General features: G+C 47.6%; 1 protein-coding gene across 2 annotated transcripts in view; it reads left to right on the top strand.

The window, feature by feature from the left end:
• Positions 1–1,486: 1,486 nt before the first annotated feature.
• LOC139048908 (uridine phosphorylase 1-like) overlaps positions 1,487–12,535 on the top strand; it is a 28,535-nt gene continuing 17,486 nt past the window's right edge. Inside the window, exons 1-3 of one of the 2 annotated variants that reach the window (XM_070523839.1) lie at positions 1,487–1,498; positions 5,765–5,889; positions 10,602–10,731. In XM_070523839.1, coding sequence (XP_070379940.1) covers positions 5,810–5,889; positions 10,602–10,731 — 210 coding nt within the window. In that variant the 5' untranslated portion in view covers positions 1,487–1,498; positions 5,765–5,809. Of the gene's footprint in view, positions 1,499–2,938; positions 2,958–5,764; positions 5,890–10,601; positions 10,732–12,535 lie in introns of those variants that run through there. The other variant, XM_070523838.1, reaches the window with a different exon arrangement.

A 12,535-nucleotide genomic window follows, 5' to 3' on the forward strand; every position in this document is an offset into this window, starting at 1 on the left:
GATACGTAGACGTGAGTAGCCTACGGTTCTTAGACATTTTATCTAGGAAAGCAGCCGCGCTGGTGGTGCCATCTTACGGCGCAAAATTTAATAAGATGAGACAAAGCTATTATTTAAGCTGCCTGTCGTATACTAAACTATGGCCCTGCTGGTGTAAAGCTTCGATATAGTGGCATAATCGTTAACATGCAGTTATTTCTGTGGTCTTCTTTCGACGAGAACGCTCGCGCGACACAAAACGTTTCAAACGCGCGGTAGTTGAACAAAGCGCCACAAGGTGTCGCTACCAGCGGTGCGCTAATACCGTCCACGGTTAACCTCTGCATTCCGTAACAGGTAATACATTCTGCACATGGAGTCTGTTCATGTGGATCTGCCATGACAGTTCGTTAAACATATTCTTGCCGTCAGCTTTCGAGAAAGCGGACGCTAACTTGATCTGGACCATCGTGTCGTCACAGACGACTAAAAGTTACCGTCATGCGCGTTTCGAATACCGCGAGATGAAAATCCACTGTACAGTATCACCATGGCAACGCACAACTCAATGTTACGTCTTCATATATATGCCATAGACAGGGAAAAGCCTGTTTTACAACAGACAAGAGTCGGTTTTAAGTAACGATCTGTAGTATTAAAGCTTTTCGCCTTGGTATATTACGTTTCAATCTGCTATAAAAACTAACTGCACAATCGATAATGCTCCTGAGCCTTCTTCGGCTATCAGGAAGAAGATATGCTGACGTTACTGCGGTTCTCGTTTAAGGATCTCAAAAATTTCCCCGGTGAGACGTGTGTGCAATACGTGGCTCCCAGGTGACATTAGAAATTCTCTATGCTGGAACACATTTCATTTGTTTTACTACATCGCTGGTGTAAATAAGCGGCTTTGATTGCGAAAGAAACTGGCAGCTTTTCAGCAGTGAAGGAACAGGAGGAAAAACGTCTTCACTGCGGAAGTAGTCTGTGATGACGTCATTTCCGAGTGCGCGCGTCGTCGCGCGACCTGGCGTGAGCGTCTGGCCACGCGACGAGTGACCCGTCCGGAAGCGGTTGAAGCTGTTCCGTTTTGCTGTTCGCAGCACGCACGTTGCATGCGGACTTGCAGACGACGCCGAAATTTGTGATTCGCTCATCACCGGCCGCGGCGAGGTTGGGGGTCGACGGCAGCTGGACGTCGCGATAAACGCAAGTCTGCTGAACGGCGGAGATAACGATCGAGGCACATTTCGTTTGGACCGGCACCCCGCCGAGTCCTGACAGGTTCGTTGTGGGGTCGCGAGGTGAAGGGAAAAAAACAAACGAAAAGAAAAAAAACAGACGACACGTGCAGACGAACGTTCACAGAATGAAAGCTAGCAGACGAAAAAGAAAGGCATCCCGTCTGGTGTTTTTGCTCGCACGCGAGGAAATGAGCTGCATGCCAGTCGGAACGCGACATTCGCGAAGCTTCGTGCGCTGTGACGGTCCGTATGTGTAACGGCGACTGCCGATCTTGGTGCGAACCACCGTTTATAAAAAGCTTTATAAACCGTGGTGCGAACTAGTTGTATCCCTCCCAGGGGAATATATTTTCGCGACAACCTGGCCTGTACCTACAAGATTTGTCTTGCGGATGCTGAGTCCGTTTCCTCGTTTTTTTTTTTTTTTGCGGCGTTTCAACGGAAGCCACTCGAGATAGCGACAGGGACGTGATAGCGAGACGCGATTTGTCGGCCAACGTAAGACACGGAACTTGCGCGGAAGTTTCGTAGATAACGGGTCAAGGTTGTTTGCGAAGACGATATCATCGCGCCACTTTACCCCAGCTCGGAAGAGCAAAAAGGAAGGAGGTAGCGGTAATCAAAGGGAACGGAAAACAGAGTGAGCTTTTGGCAACACAGTCATTGTGTGACCTTCGAAACACCGCACCGCAGTGACTGGCGGTACAGTGTACCGGCGGGCTTGTTTGTGATACCACGTGACCACCACCTCCCCTTTTGGTGGCGTGTTGAAGCGCGTTTTGAACGAGTCGTTTTTGAAAGGCGCTATAATAGAAACATTTGTGGCGCTCTCAAAAATTGAGGCTTCGTACCGCAAATTACGGAGTCTGCGGTTACCCTAAAAAAATGCAAAAGAAGTGCAGCACAGAACTTTCGTGTCAGTACTCATTTAAACTTTCTTTTTTTTGGGGGGGGGGGGGGTGGAGGGTGGCTGTACGGGTTTATATGTACGGCTTGCATACGTTGGCGGTTAAATCGCGTCTCGTCTCCATGTTGTCACCTCTGATTGGCCCAAAGGGACATGCTACGGCTTATCTGATTGGATTATAGACCGTCGAACATGTCGGATTTTCGACGACTTCGCAGAACACGTCGTGGTCCAGAATATATAGCATCTCGGGTGTGACGCTAGGAATTCCTTTTTCTTCGATCCGTGCGCTTCGTTTGTTTATTTTTTGTTTGTTTGCTTGATCATCCGCCATTCACAACAGCGGCCGTTCCCGCTGCGAAACACATATGCGAACGGCGCCGGTCTGACGGTTGTCGAAGCGCGCAAAAAAAAAAAGAAATAGTGTGGCATTGTAATATTACGTAATAGGGCGTCGTTACATCGTCCCAGCCTTCGACTCCCCCCCCCCCCCCTCCCAAAAAAAAGTGCACTTGTCGCCGTATAAACCTACGTGCTTGTACGCTGCGTGTTACATAAACAGGAACGTCACGTAGTGGCCGACTGCCGCTCAAATTTCGCTGAGAGGTGTGTCATATTGCAGTGCGTTGTTTGGTTGAACGTCACGTTTTCGGGCCTTTCGTTGCATTGTCGGTTTGGATCTGCAATAAATTCCACTGCGAGCGTCAATTGTGACGACGCGTTCAAAACGTCGATTCCGTCCCGTCACCGCTGTAAACTGTAACACCGTGTTTTCGCTGTAGCAGGGACGCAGGTGGTGGCGACATCCGTTCCGTTGATAGCGGATGGTGAGTTAACTTTATTTTGCTGCTCTGCGCGAGTGAAAGTCTTCGCCCGAGCTGAAGCGCGGCCTCCGCACTCCAGGTGTAAATGAATGCTCGCGCCTTTGCGCTGACTCTAATTGCTGTCGCTCTTGGACGACTCCGCTAACTTTTGCTGCGTGTTAACTAAGGTGGACGACGCAACGAGCTATGGAAAGAAGAATGATCGGTGTAACGTTAAGGGATAAGAAAAGAGCAGATTGGGTGAGGCAACAAACGCGGGTAAATGACATTTTGGTTGAAATCAAGAAAAAGAAATGGGCATGGGCCGTACATGTAATGAGGAGGGAAGATAACCGATGGTCATTAAGGGTTACGGACTGGATTCCAAGGGAAGGGAAGCGTAGCAGGGGGCGGCATAAAGTTAGGTGGGTGGATGAGATTAAGAAGTTTGCAGGGACGGCATGGCCACAACTAGTACATGACCGGGGTAGTTGGAGAAGTATTGGAGAGGCCTTTGCCCTGCAGTGGGCGTAACTAGGTTGATGATGATGATGAACTAAGGTGGACGGTGTCGGCCGTGCACGCAGGAGCCTCGAAGGAAGGTACTTCACTCGTTGGGATGCGTTTCGAGACTGATTTATTTACAAAAGATAGATCGAAGAAAGGAGAAGGGCAAGGGAGAAGTTACACAAAGTCCACGTTTTCTTTTGGCCGCACCGAGGCCTTCGTCCTTGTCGGGGGCGCCCACGCCCCGCACTGAAGTAGTTTCGCTAGAATAGCAGCTTGGGCTTGTTGGTTTTCCATCCTGCTATTAACAGCGTAAAATGCAGACAAGAGACGAGACAAGAAGACACCACAAGCGCCGACCCCCCAACAGCGCCCACCCCGAAAGAAACACGGCCTCCCACAACCACTGGTGCAGCAATGTATGGTGCTCGCTTGCGACTTTCAACGCCAGGAGGCCGCGGACCCTGTCGTCCGTGCCCTATCCACCAGCGCTATACATCTTCTATACTATACATATATATACACCTTACATACATACTATACATATACCAACTAGCCCGTACCCTAACCTTGCTTCAGTATGTTGTCCTCAGGGTTCGGGTTGGACAGCAGAGCCTCGTTGAAGCGGAATATATGTAAAACTTAACAAGTCGTCGTCGTCGCAGGACACGGTAGGTGCCTGAAACGCAGCCCGCACCTACAGGATGTATTACGAAATTTTGAGCGCGGAGGAGCCAGCGATTGAGCAGGGATAATGCAGATCAGTCAGTACAGGGTCGTCCACTTACTGCCTCACGCTGTTTCTCAAGCCAGTATAACTTCAACATTTCTTCTACTTCACGCAGCGGAGAAGTGCCCTATGCGGCGCCTAATAATGATGTCGATTAATGAAATAGTGTTGATGCTAAAATTCAGCTGCCGTGAGCTCTTGAATACTCATGAGGTGATTTCCCTAAAATTGGCTGATTCCTTACAGTCCCGCCCACCCCCCCTCGAAAAATATAGTTTAAATGAGTACTGTCGCGAAAACGTTGTGCTCCACTTTATTCGCATTTTTAGTTAACCGCAGACCCCGCAACTTGCGGCACGAAGCCTCAATTTTTGAGAGCGTCACAAATGTTTCAGTTACGGCGCCCTCTAAAACGACTCGTTCAAAACGCGCTTCACCACGCTGCCACCAAAAGGGGAGGTGGTGGTCACGTGGTATCACAAACAAGCCCACCAGTACACTGTACCGCCAGTCGTAGCTGCGGTTGGTGTTTTGAAGGCCACACTATGACTGCGTTGCCGAAAGCTGTCAATACTTCTTTTTTTTTAAAAAAAACGCAGTGGTACGGGCTCTCCCACCTTTCTTCAGAGTGCTGAGTGGACTCGGCTGGGCCTCTGCGTGCTGCTGCCTCTGATGCCCTCTCTCTTTCTCTACTGTCGTTCCCTTCTTCCCCGGTGCGGCGCAGTTGAGGTGTCCTCTACTGAGAGATAGCTACTGCGCTGCACTTTACCCCATTTCTTCCACTTTTTGCAACATAAGACTCTCCTTCGGACTCGGCTTTTCTGCAGCACGGCCATGTTGCACGCGTACGCGCCACATGTATTTGGCCCTCACGAGACAGCCACGACAGGCTTTGTTTCGATGACGTCTTGACGAGTTTACGTCCGAAGCCGCGCTTGCTCTGTAGGCGCGGGTTTTGAAATGGTCGCCACGAAAAGGTAACGTAATTAATTATTCGTCGCGCTCTCGGGGAGAATCGAGGCCTCGCGGCGTAATTGCCGGGTCGGTCGACGCCTATCCAACGGAGCATTAATCGAAAACGATAGCGCGCGATGCGTCGACCCCATGCACCGTGCGTCAGCGGCGAAGGGCAGAATCGGCGACAGCATGTGTGCGCAGATCGTGCCAGGTGATTTGCATTTCGAATGCCGTCTGCTGCTGTCCCAACTGTTCTTCGGCTTTGCCGCCGCTACGACGATTTTAGGCCGCTGCTGACACGTCGTGCGGTCGACGCTCGCTCGGTATTTTTGGGGGGGGGGGGAGGAGGTTGTATAGACAGACACATCCGGTACGTCTGCTCCGTTCGCAGCGTTCCGAACACGTGAAGCCGCGGCGTTCGGCGTGCAGAAGGCACAACAGGAGGGCTTTCGTTTGGTCGCTTAGTCGAAAGGCGCGCACACCTTCTCCGTTGATTTGTCGCCCGCTTTCTCGAGCCGCTCGCTTGGTGTGCGCGCGTTATCTGATGCTTCCGACTGACGCCACCGCCGTTATTCCGCGGCCGCCTCCCGGGGACGGCCCCGTCCGCCTCCCCCTCCTCCTCCCTGCTTCATCGCAGCCGGTGGTTGTTGGCTCTCGGCCCAGTTCGGCGGCGGACGTGGCCATGGAGAACTACGAGCCTCTCCCGCAGTCGCCTCGAGCGCCCCGGGACCCGGCCTGCTGTTGCTCGCGAGACGAGTACAGGTGAGACACAATCCGTGCCGCGACTGGAAGTGGTTGCACGTCCTTGTGGTTTTGCCGGGCCGGCTCAATGTACCGATTCGATACCGCAACTTTTTTTTGTTTCTTTTCGCGCTTGAACGGCGTCCCGCTCGAGTTATCACCAGGAGGACAGGATATCGGCTGGTCTTGAGTGATGGATTATATGAAAGGGATGAAGTGTAGTTAAATAAATCGCCGAGATTATAGCAGTCCCGTTTACTTCTCGCTATGCAGCCGGGTCAAACCGACCGACGCGGTTAAGTACACGTTAAAATGCGCTGCGACTTGAGCGACCGCACGCATCCTCCACGGGTCTATTAATGTGCACACCTGTGAGCAAAAGTATACAGACCGCGAAGTCTCTAAAGAAACTAAACTTCTTTGCAATTCGTATGCATAAACGGAATTCGACGAGTAGACTGGAAAGTTCTCAATGCCAAGTTTGGACTGCAGTCCTCAAGTTGCACGCACAGGCTGAGGAAAAAGTCGACTTTATCGCGCAATCCCTGCCTGGTCCGTGTACTTTTGCTCGCGGGTGTACTTACAAGGGTTCACCAGTTTGGTGGCTCGTGCCACCGTCCAAGTTCAAAGGTTGCGCGCGCGCATCACCGTTATCATCATCATCATCCCGTCCGCACTCCTCCACCCTGGTGGCGAGAACGGCGCGTGCAGTCTGTGGTTCAGTTGGACGAATAACCCGCGGCGCTACGTACCGCTCTGCACTCTATAAGAAAAATGTACACCCTTTGAGCCGTATCTTGTCACACAACGATAAACGTCATCAGCCTTGTCCGCATTTCCTTTCTTCAACGCTGTGAGCCCGGCACTTCCCTGTGACGAACGGCATGCGCGTTATATTTTAAATAAATAAATCAGCATGGCATAGCATTGTCGACAGGAAAGTAGCGAGCGCCGAGCTTTGAAGAAAGGAAACGCAAGCAAGGCAGATGACGACTATCGTTGTGGGACAAATATACACCCCATAGGGTGCAACCGTTTTAAGAGTGTTAGACAAAGGTACCCTTTGGGGTGTATATGTGTCCCCGAACGATAATCGTCATCTGCCTTGCGTGCATTTCCTTTCTTGGAAACTCGGCGCTCGCTAATTTCCTGTCGGCAATGCTATGTCATGCTGATAACGCGCATGCCGTTCGGTACTGGGAAGTAGCGGGCTCACAGGGTTAAAGAAAGGAAATGCGGACAAGGCTGATGATTATTGTTGTGTGCACTCTTAGGCAAAGTTACACCCTTTGGATTGCCCCCTTCTGCCACACAACGATAATCGTCAACTGCCTTGATGCATTTCCTTTCTTGAAAACGCCTCGCCCGCTACTTTCCTGTCGGGAATACTATCATGCTGATAACGCGCATGCCGTTCGTTACTGGAAAGTACCGGGCTCGCAGCGTTAAAGAAAGGAAACGCATCAAGGCAGATGAAGATTGTCGTTGTGTGGCAGAAGGGGCACTCCAAAGGGTGTAACTGTGCCTTAGAGTGTGGAAAATGTACAGCCCAAAGGGTGCAACTGTTTTAGAGTGTTGTGTGGCAAGATACGACTCAAAGGGTGTAATTTTGTTTTATTAGAGTGTAGATAGATTTCCGGACGCGATGGCCGCGTTCCCGTGTGGAAGTTCAAAATCAAAATGGCGGCCGCGTGCGCCCGTGCTGATTTCGATCATCTGGCATGGCGAGTCTATAGGTAATCGAAATCTGTTTCTGGTATCTCCGTGACTGCATAATCTTGCAACCCAGTTGTGAGTTTAAAAGATAAAAAATGTGAATCGTTCAATACACTGTGCACACGCATTTACGGACTCCTGGACCCTTTGCAAGAGACGGTAATCTTGCAGACGAAGGGCTTCTTGCAGGGGCGCTGGAATTAAGTGCATTTTGAGCGTGGGGGCAGGAGCCGGTGACTAGGTTTGCTTACACGAACTGTTTGTTGTTATTGTGAAACCAATGCGTAATTACTGTACTAGAGAGGGGAGGGGGAGCTTCTGCGCGGCAGGGGTGTGTGTGCCCCCTCTGGAATGGAATCTGCAGGGGTGCTCCCTCCCCCTCCCCACGTGGTCTCTTGCGAAGATTTCAGCTGGGTAACGTGCTTAAAGTGAGCACCGAGTAGCAAAACCCTGCTGGAAATGTTGCAAGTTGTTTAACCAGCAAAGTGTGGGTTAATCAGCCTGTTGCACTTCTCAAGGGAAACAGCCCGAGACAGAGGTACAATCTGAACAAACGTTCGCTGTCCTGGTTATCAGCACTCGGTTAACTGTTGCCTTACGCGGTCAACAGCCACTTTTACAAGATAGCAGCATTCGTGAATTGTCATACGGCTGTGGAGTCTGTTTACTCGGCTAAGCACGGCAAGGAATTGGCATGCCAAGGACTGCATTCTTGCACTGTGATATGGCTGCGAAACATATGCTTACTTGACTAGACATGGCAAGGTTTGCATGCGAAGTGCAGCATTCCTGCGCTGTCATGGCTGTGGAACTGTTGTTTAGTTTACTAAAAAAAGATGGGGTAACATTGGCATGCAAAGGGCAGCTGTTCGGCTTGAAGCTCCTCGAATGAATGGCCTTTAGCAAGGCTGGCCAGTGAGAAACTGCGTGGTGTGCTAGATTGGCTATCTTATCAGTAGCATCCTTGCAGTTGTTGTAGTGCACACCCGCCTGACATACATACCTTGGCTGCGTAAACATAACCGGTCTTGTGGCACGATATTCAGTGCAATGGTGTGCTGAGGTGCAGAATGTATCTTGGGTGTAAATGCGGTGCTTAGAAAGTTTAAGAGAAAAGATTTGTTTCAGTAGCTCCTATCTGGATACATGGGAATGGAGAAATAATTTTGTTGGTCGTCCGCTGAACTTATCTTGAGGACGTTAGTTGCCTTTAAGAGAAATAGTCACGAAATTATGCATCATGTTTACAACTATTTAATTAACTAAGTAAAAAAAAACAATTGTCACAGTTCCTTAAACTGCATTTCTAGGCACATCTAAAGTGCACAACATTTATATACAAGACATCAGGGGGAAACGTAAATAATTAACGAATGGGAATTTTGCAGAACGCTTGTAAATAGCGTAATGGTTTCACATAAATTGAGAAACTAGTGCGTCATATTTGTCCAGTTAGGAAGATCTTTAGATGCAGTTTACTCAACTGGGATGTCTTTTCTTTTTTTGGCGGGGGGGGGGAGGGGAAGCTCAGATTGACAAAAATTGTAAACTTTGTGCTTAATGTTTCTATGCATTCTGCCCAGTTTGAGCAACTTCTGTAAAGAAATTTTGTACCCTAAACCAATATTCTGCTTCCAACAGTTGGTAGAATTTAGCTTTCTCTCTAAAAGGCAACAGTTCCCATTCAAATCGGTTAAGCAGTGGTGTAATGAAATTCCTGTACTTAGCATGTAGTATTTCGATAGGTAAATCCGGTCCGGCCTAAGCTAAAGAGCTGGTGTTCCTATTGTTATTGTAAGCATGGCCAAAGCTCGCATTTGTAGATTGTTTTCAACATTCACTTATTTCTCCATGCAGAAGGAACATAGGTGATGGTGTGGATGCATTTGCACGCGAAACTGATTTTAATGGGAGCTCTTCCAGTGTGATAACTTTCAAGGTGGAAGGGAAAGATAAAGAAAAGAAATCCTGGTGGTGCTGGTTATGTATTGAACTTTTGCAAATAGCGAAAGAAACTACGCTTGTGTGGAACAGGAAATTAGAATCACTAGTTAACGCAGTCAACCAGTGATAGCCAGAGACCGAAAACCCGTCTGGTGGGGTCAGTGACGGTGAGGTCACTTGTGAATGCCAAACACAATTTTTTTATATATATTGGTTCGTGACCTTCTATCTACAGTATAACCTGGTTTATACGTTCCCGTTACATACGTTTTCCCGGCGCCAGTGTTCGCAATGGAGAACACAAAGAATGACCCAATAGAGTTAACTCATTTTTTACCGGTTGATACGTCCCGGAAAACACGATTTCTTGGCACGTTTGGCGACGCACGTTCGGTACGTCGCCAAACCACGACCGTATTATACGTTTCCAGGCCCCCAAATGCCTTGTAAACAAGAAAATGCCTTGTAAACAAGAAATGTGAACAAGAAACAAGTGACAAACTCTATGCTTGCAGACAACTTTCTGAGACACTGAAGTGGCAGCTGTAGGGGCAGAGCTTCTGCACATATTAGTACTGCATCAAGTAGTCTGGCAATGTCCAGCGCTTTCACTTTCATGGAGCACATACGGAATCAATGATGTGGCTTCCATGTGTGACAGTTTCACATTTGGCCAAAAGCGGGAAAAGAGAGTGAAAAAAATAAATATCAGATTTAACACTGAGTAGCATAGTTTATGCCTTACTTTAATAGGACATAAGATGGTTGTGTTTCCAGTTTCCCAGCTTAATAAGCTCATGCGAGTAAGACTCTGTAATTATTTTCAGGAGCACTGCTGCTGGTACAAGATACGCCTTCATAGCTTTCCCTTCACTGCTACAGGAAATTGTCAGAGAGCATTGCAGTTCCACATGAATGACGTCACTTTTACATGCCAAGCTCTCGAAATCAACTATGAGCGTGGTGGCTTAGTTACTTTTGACAGAGGTGGTATGTTGAGCTTACACCAAGTCCACACCTAGGTGGTCTGGTGTCAAGGGTAAAACTACACGTTGCATACTGCCTGTCCGCAGCAATGGAGATGTGGAAGGCTGTGTACAGCTTCGAAACCCGCACCTGGCGAAGCTCAGTTCGGACCACCTCTATCACCTGGCCCTGTCCACCACCACGCATTCTCTGGTGGACATGTTTGGAGATGTCAAGGTGAGTCTGCTCTGCCTGCAGGTCGAATCCGAAAAAATACTAAAAAGCATTTGTTGAAAAAGAATAGCAAATATTCTTTTAATGAGAAAATATTTTAAAATTTGACATCACACTGGGCGTAGAAGCAGTGCAGTTTGTGCACAAAATTAGAAGAATGCAATTAATTTGGCCATAATTGCCTCTAATGAGTGATCAACATTTTTTTTACCTTCTGCTGCTGCATGCTTCTTTTTCACTTCTCTGTAGTTTATTGCTTGGTGTGCTCATTCCCTTTTGCTCATTTGTACTTCTTTCTCCGCACTTGGCTGCTTCTGCTGCCGATTCCTCCTTCAGTTCTCTGCAGCCGACTTTTTCAATTTTCTGCTGCCAGAGTACGCAGTGAGTGAGGAGCAGTTATCTACAGACAAGTGAAAAAGAATCAGGCAAATAAAGAAAGAAAGAAAATAGAGTTTCTTAAAGAATACATGACCAGTCTTCAAGGGGCACTGAATAAATGTTGACTGACTGAGTATTCTCCTTAATCCCTGTTTTTGTTAATTTTGCTCTAAAAGGTTAATTATAAAGGAAGAAAATGAAAGGGAAATGTTCAATTTTTGTGAATTTCTGTTGAAACAACGGCACCAGCAGGTCAGTGTGGCATCGCGAATCTCAAAACTATTTTTAATGTCTGGGCCATTGTAGTTCACCGAGATGTCCTGAAGCTTGCCAAGTTGAGTTGTTGGCTAACTTGGGATACAATGTAGTTCACCTTTGTCGACAACAACTAGGCCCAAAATAACGCTGTCAAAATCTGACATCACAGCTAGTTAAGTGCGGAAACTTGTAGACGCTTTTGCCACCCGTCTTTCATGTATGTGCCTTTTTCGACATACCAAGCCTCTTTCCAGAGTAAGAGTGTCTTTTTTGGTACAGGTGGCGTCCACATCCACATCCCTGGGGTGGCAGCGCCCTCTGGATAACAAACGCAGATTACGAACACCATGCTTTTGCTGGCTGCGTGTGGCGGAAGCGATTCTGGGAACGGGAAACGCGTCATAGATGTCAGGTTTCGGACACTGCCTACTGTAGAAGTGCAATTTACAAACACAGCTCAAATTTTGTCTTTAGTGCGCCTTTTTACCTGATTCAGTGTCGCTTTTGAACTCGCCTTTCAAGCCAGTGAAAATTGGAAGTATTCAAGTAATTTTGGACGAAGTCTGACAAGTGTAGTTTTGTGGTATAGTGTTCAGAAACATCCAGTTATTTTTCTACAGGTGGGATGAAGATGAGTGAGTTAACACAAACCATTTTACTTGTGGGCATCGGTTAAGGAAAAGCTCTAGTTTGGAACCAGCTATGTTTTCCTTATTCAAATACTTGTCCGAGTCTTTTATGTAAAATACATAAATATCTTACTAAAGAACTGCTGCACCGATTTGAACGAAATTTGTTGCACCTAAGAGAAAAATAGAGCATCGAAAGTGGGCGAGTTTTCTCATGTATGAGTTTACAGCCTATGTTTAATCATTAGGATTTACAAATGCTTTGCTGAACTCCTACTTAAAAGTTAATACTTGTATATTTCAAAGTGCTGTATAATACATCTGTTTCATTGTCTTTAGATGCAACTGTGATTTCATACCTTATTGCCGAGTAGGAGAGTTCTAAACTTCACGGTTCAGTCCATTTGTTTTTAGTTTCATTTTTGCAATTTTAAAAAATATTCTTCAAAAGTTCCTTTAAAAACATCTGCTTCCTACAGTCGGTATACGTAAAGTTTTTCTTTGAAATGCAACAAACCTTATCAAAACCAGATCGTTGGAAG

The sequence above is a fragment of the Dermacentor albipictus genome, chromosome 8 (assembly GCF_038994185.2).
Source record: "Dermacentor albipictus isolate Rhodes 1998 colony chromosome 8, USDA_Dalb.pri_finalv2, whole genome shotgun sequence".
Taxonomy (NCBI): Eukaryota; Metazoa; Arthropoda; class Arachnida; order Ixodida; family Ixodidae; genus Dermacentor; species Dermacentor albipictus.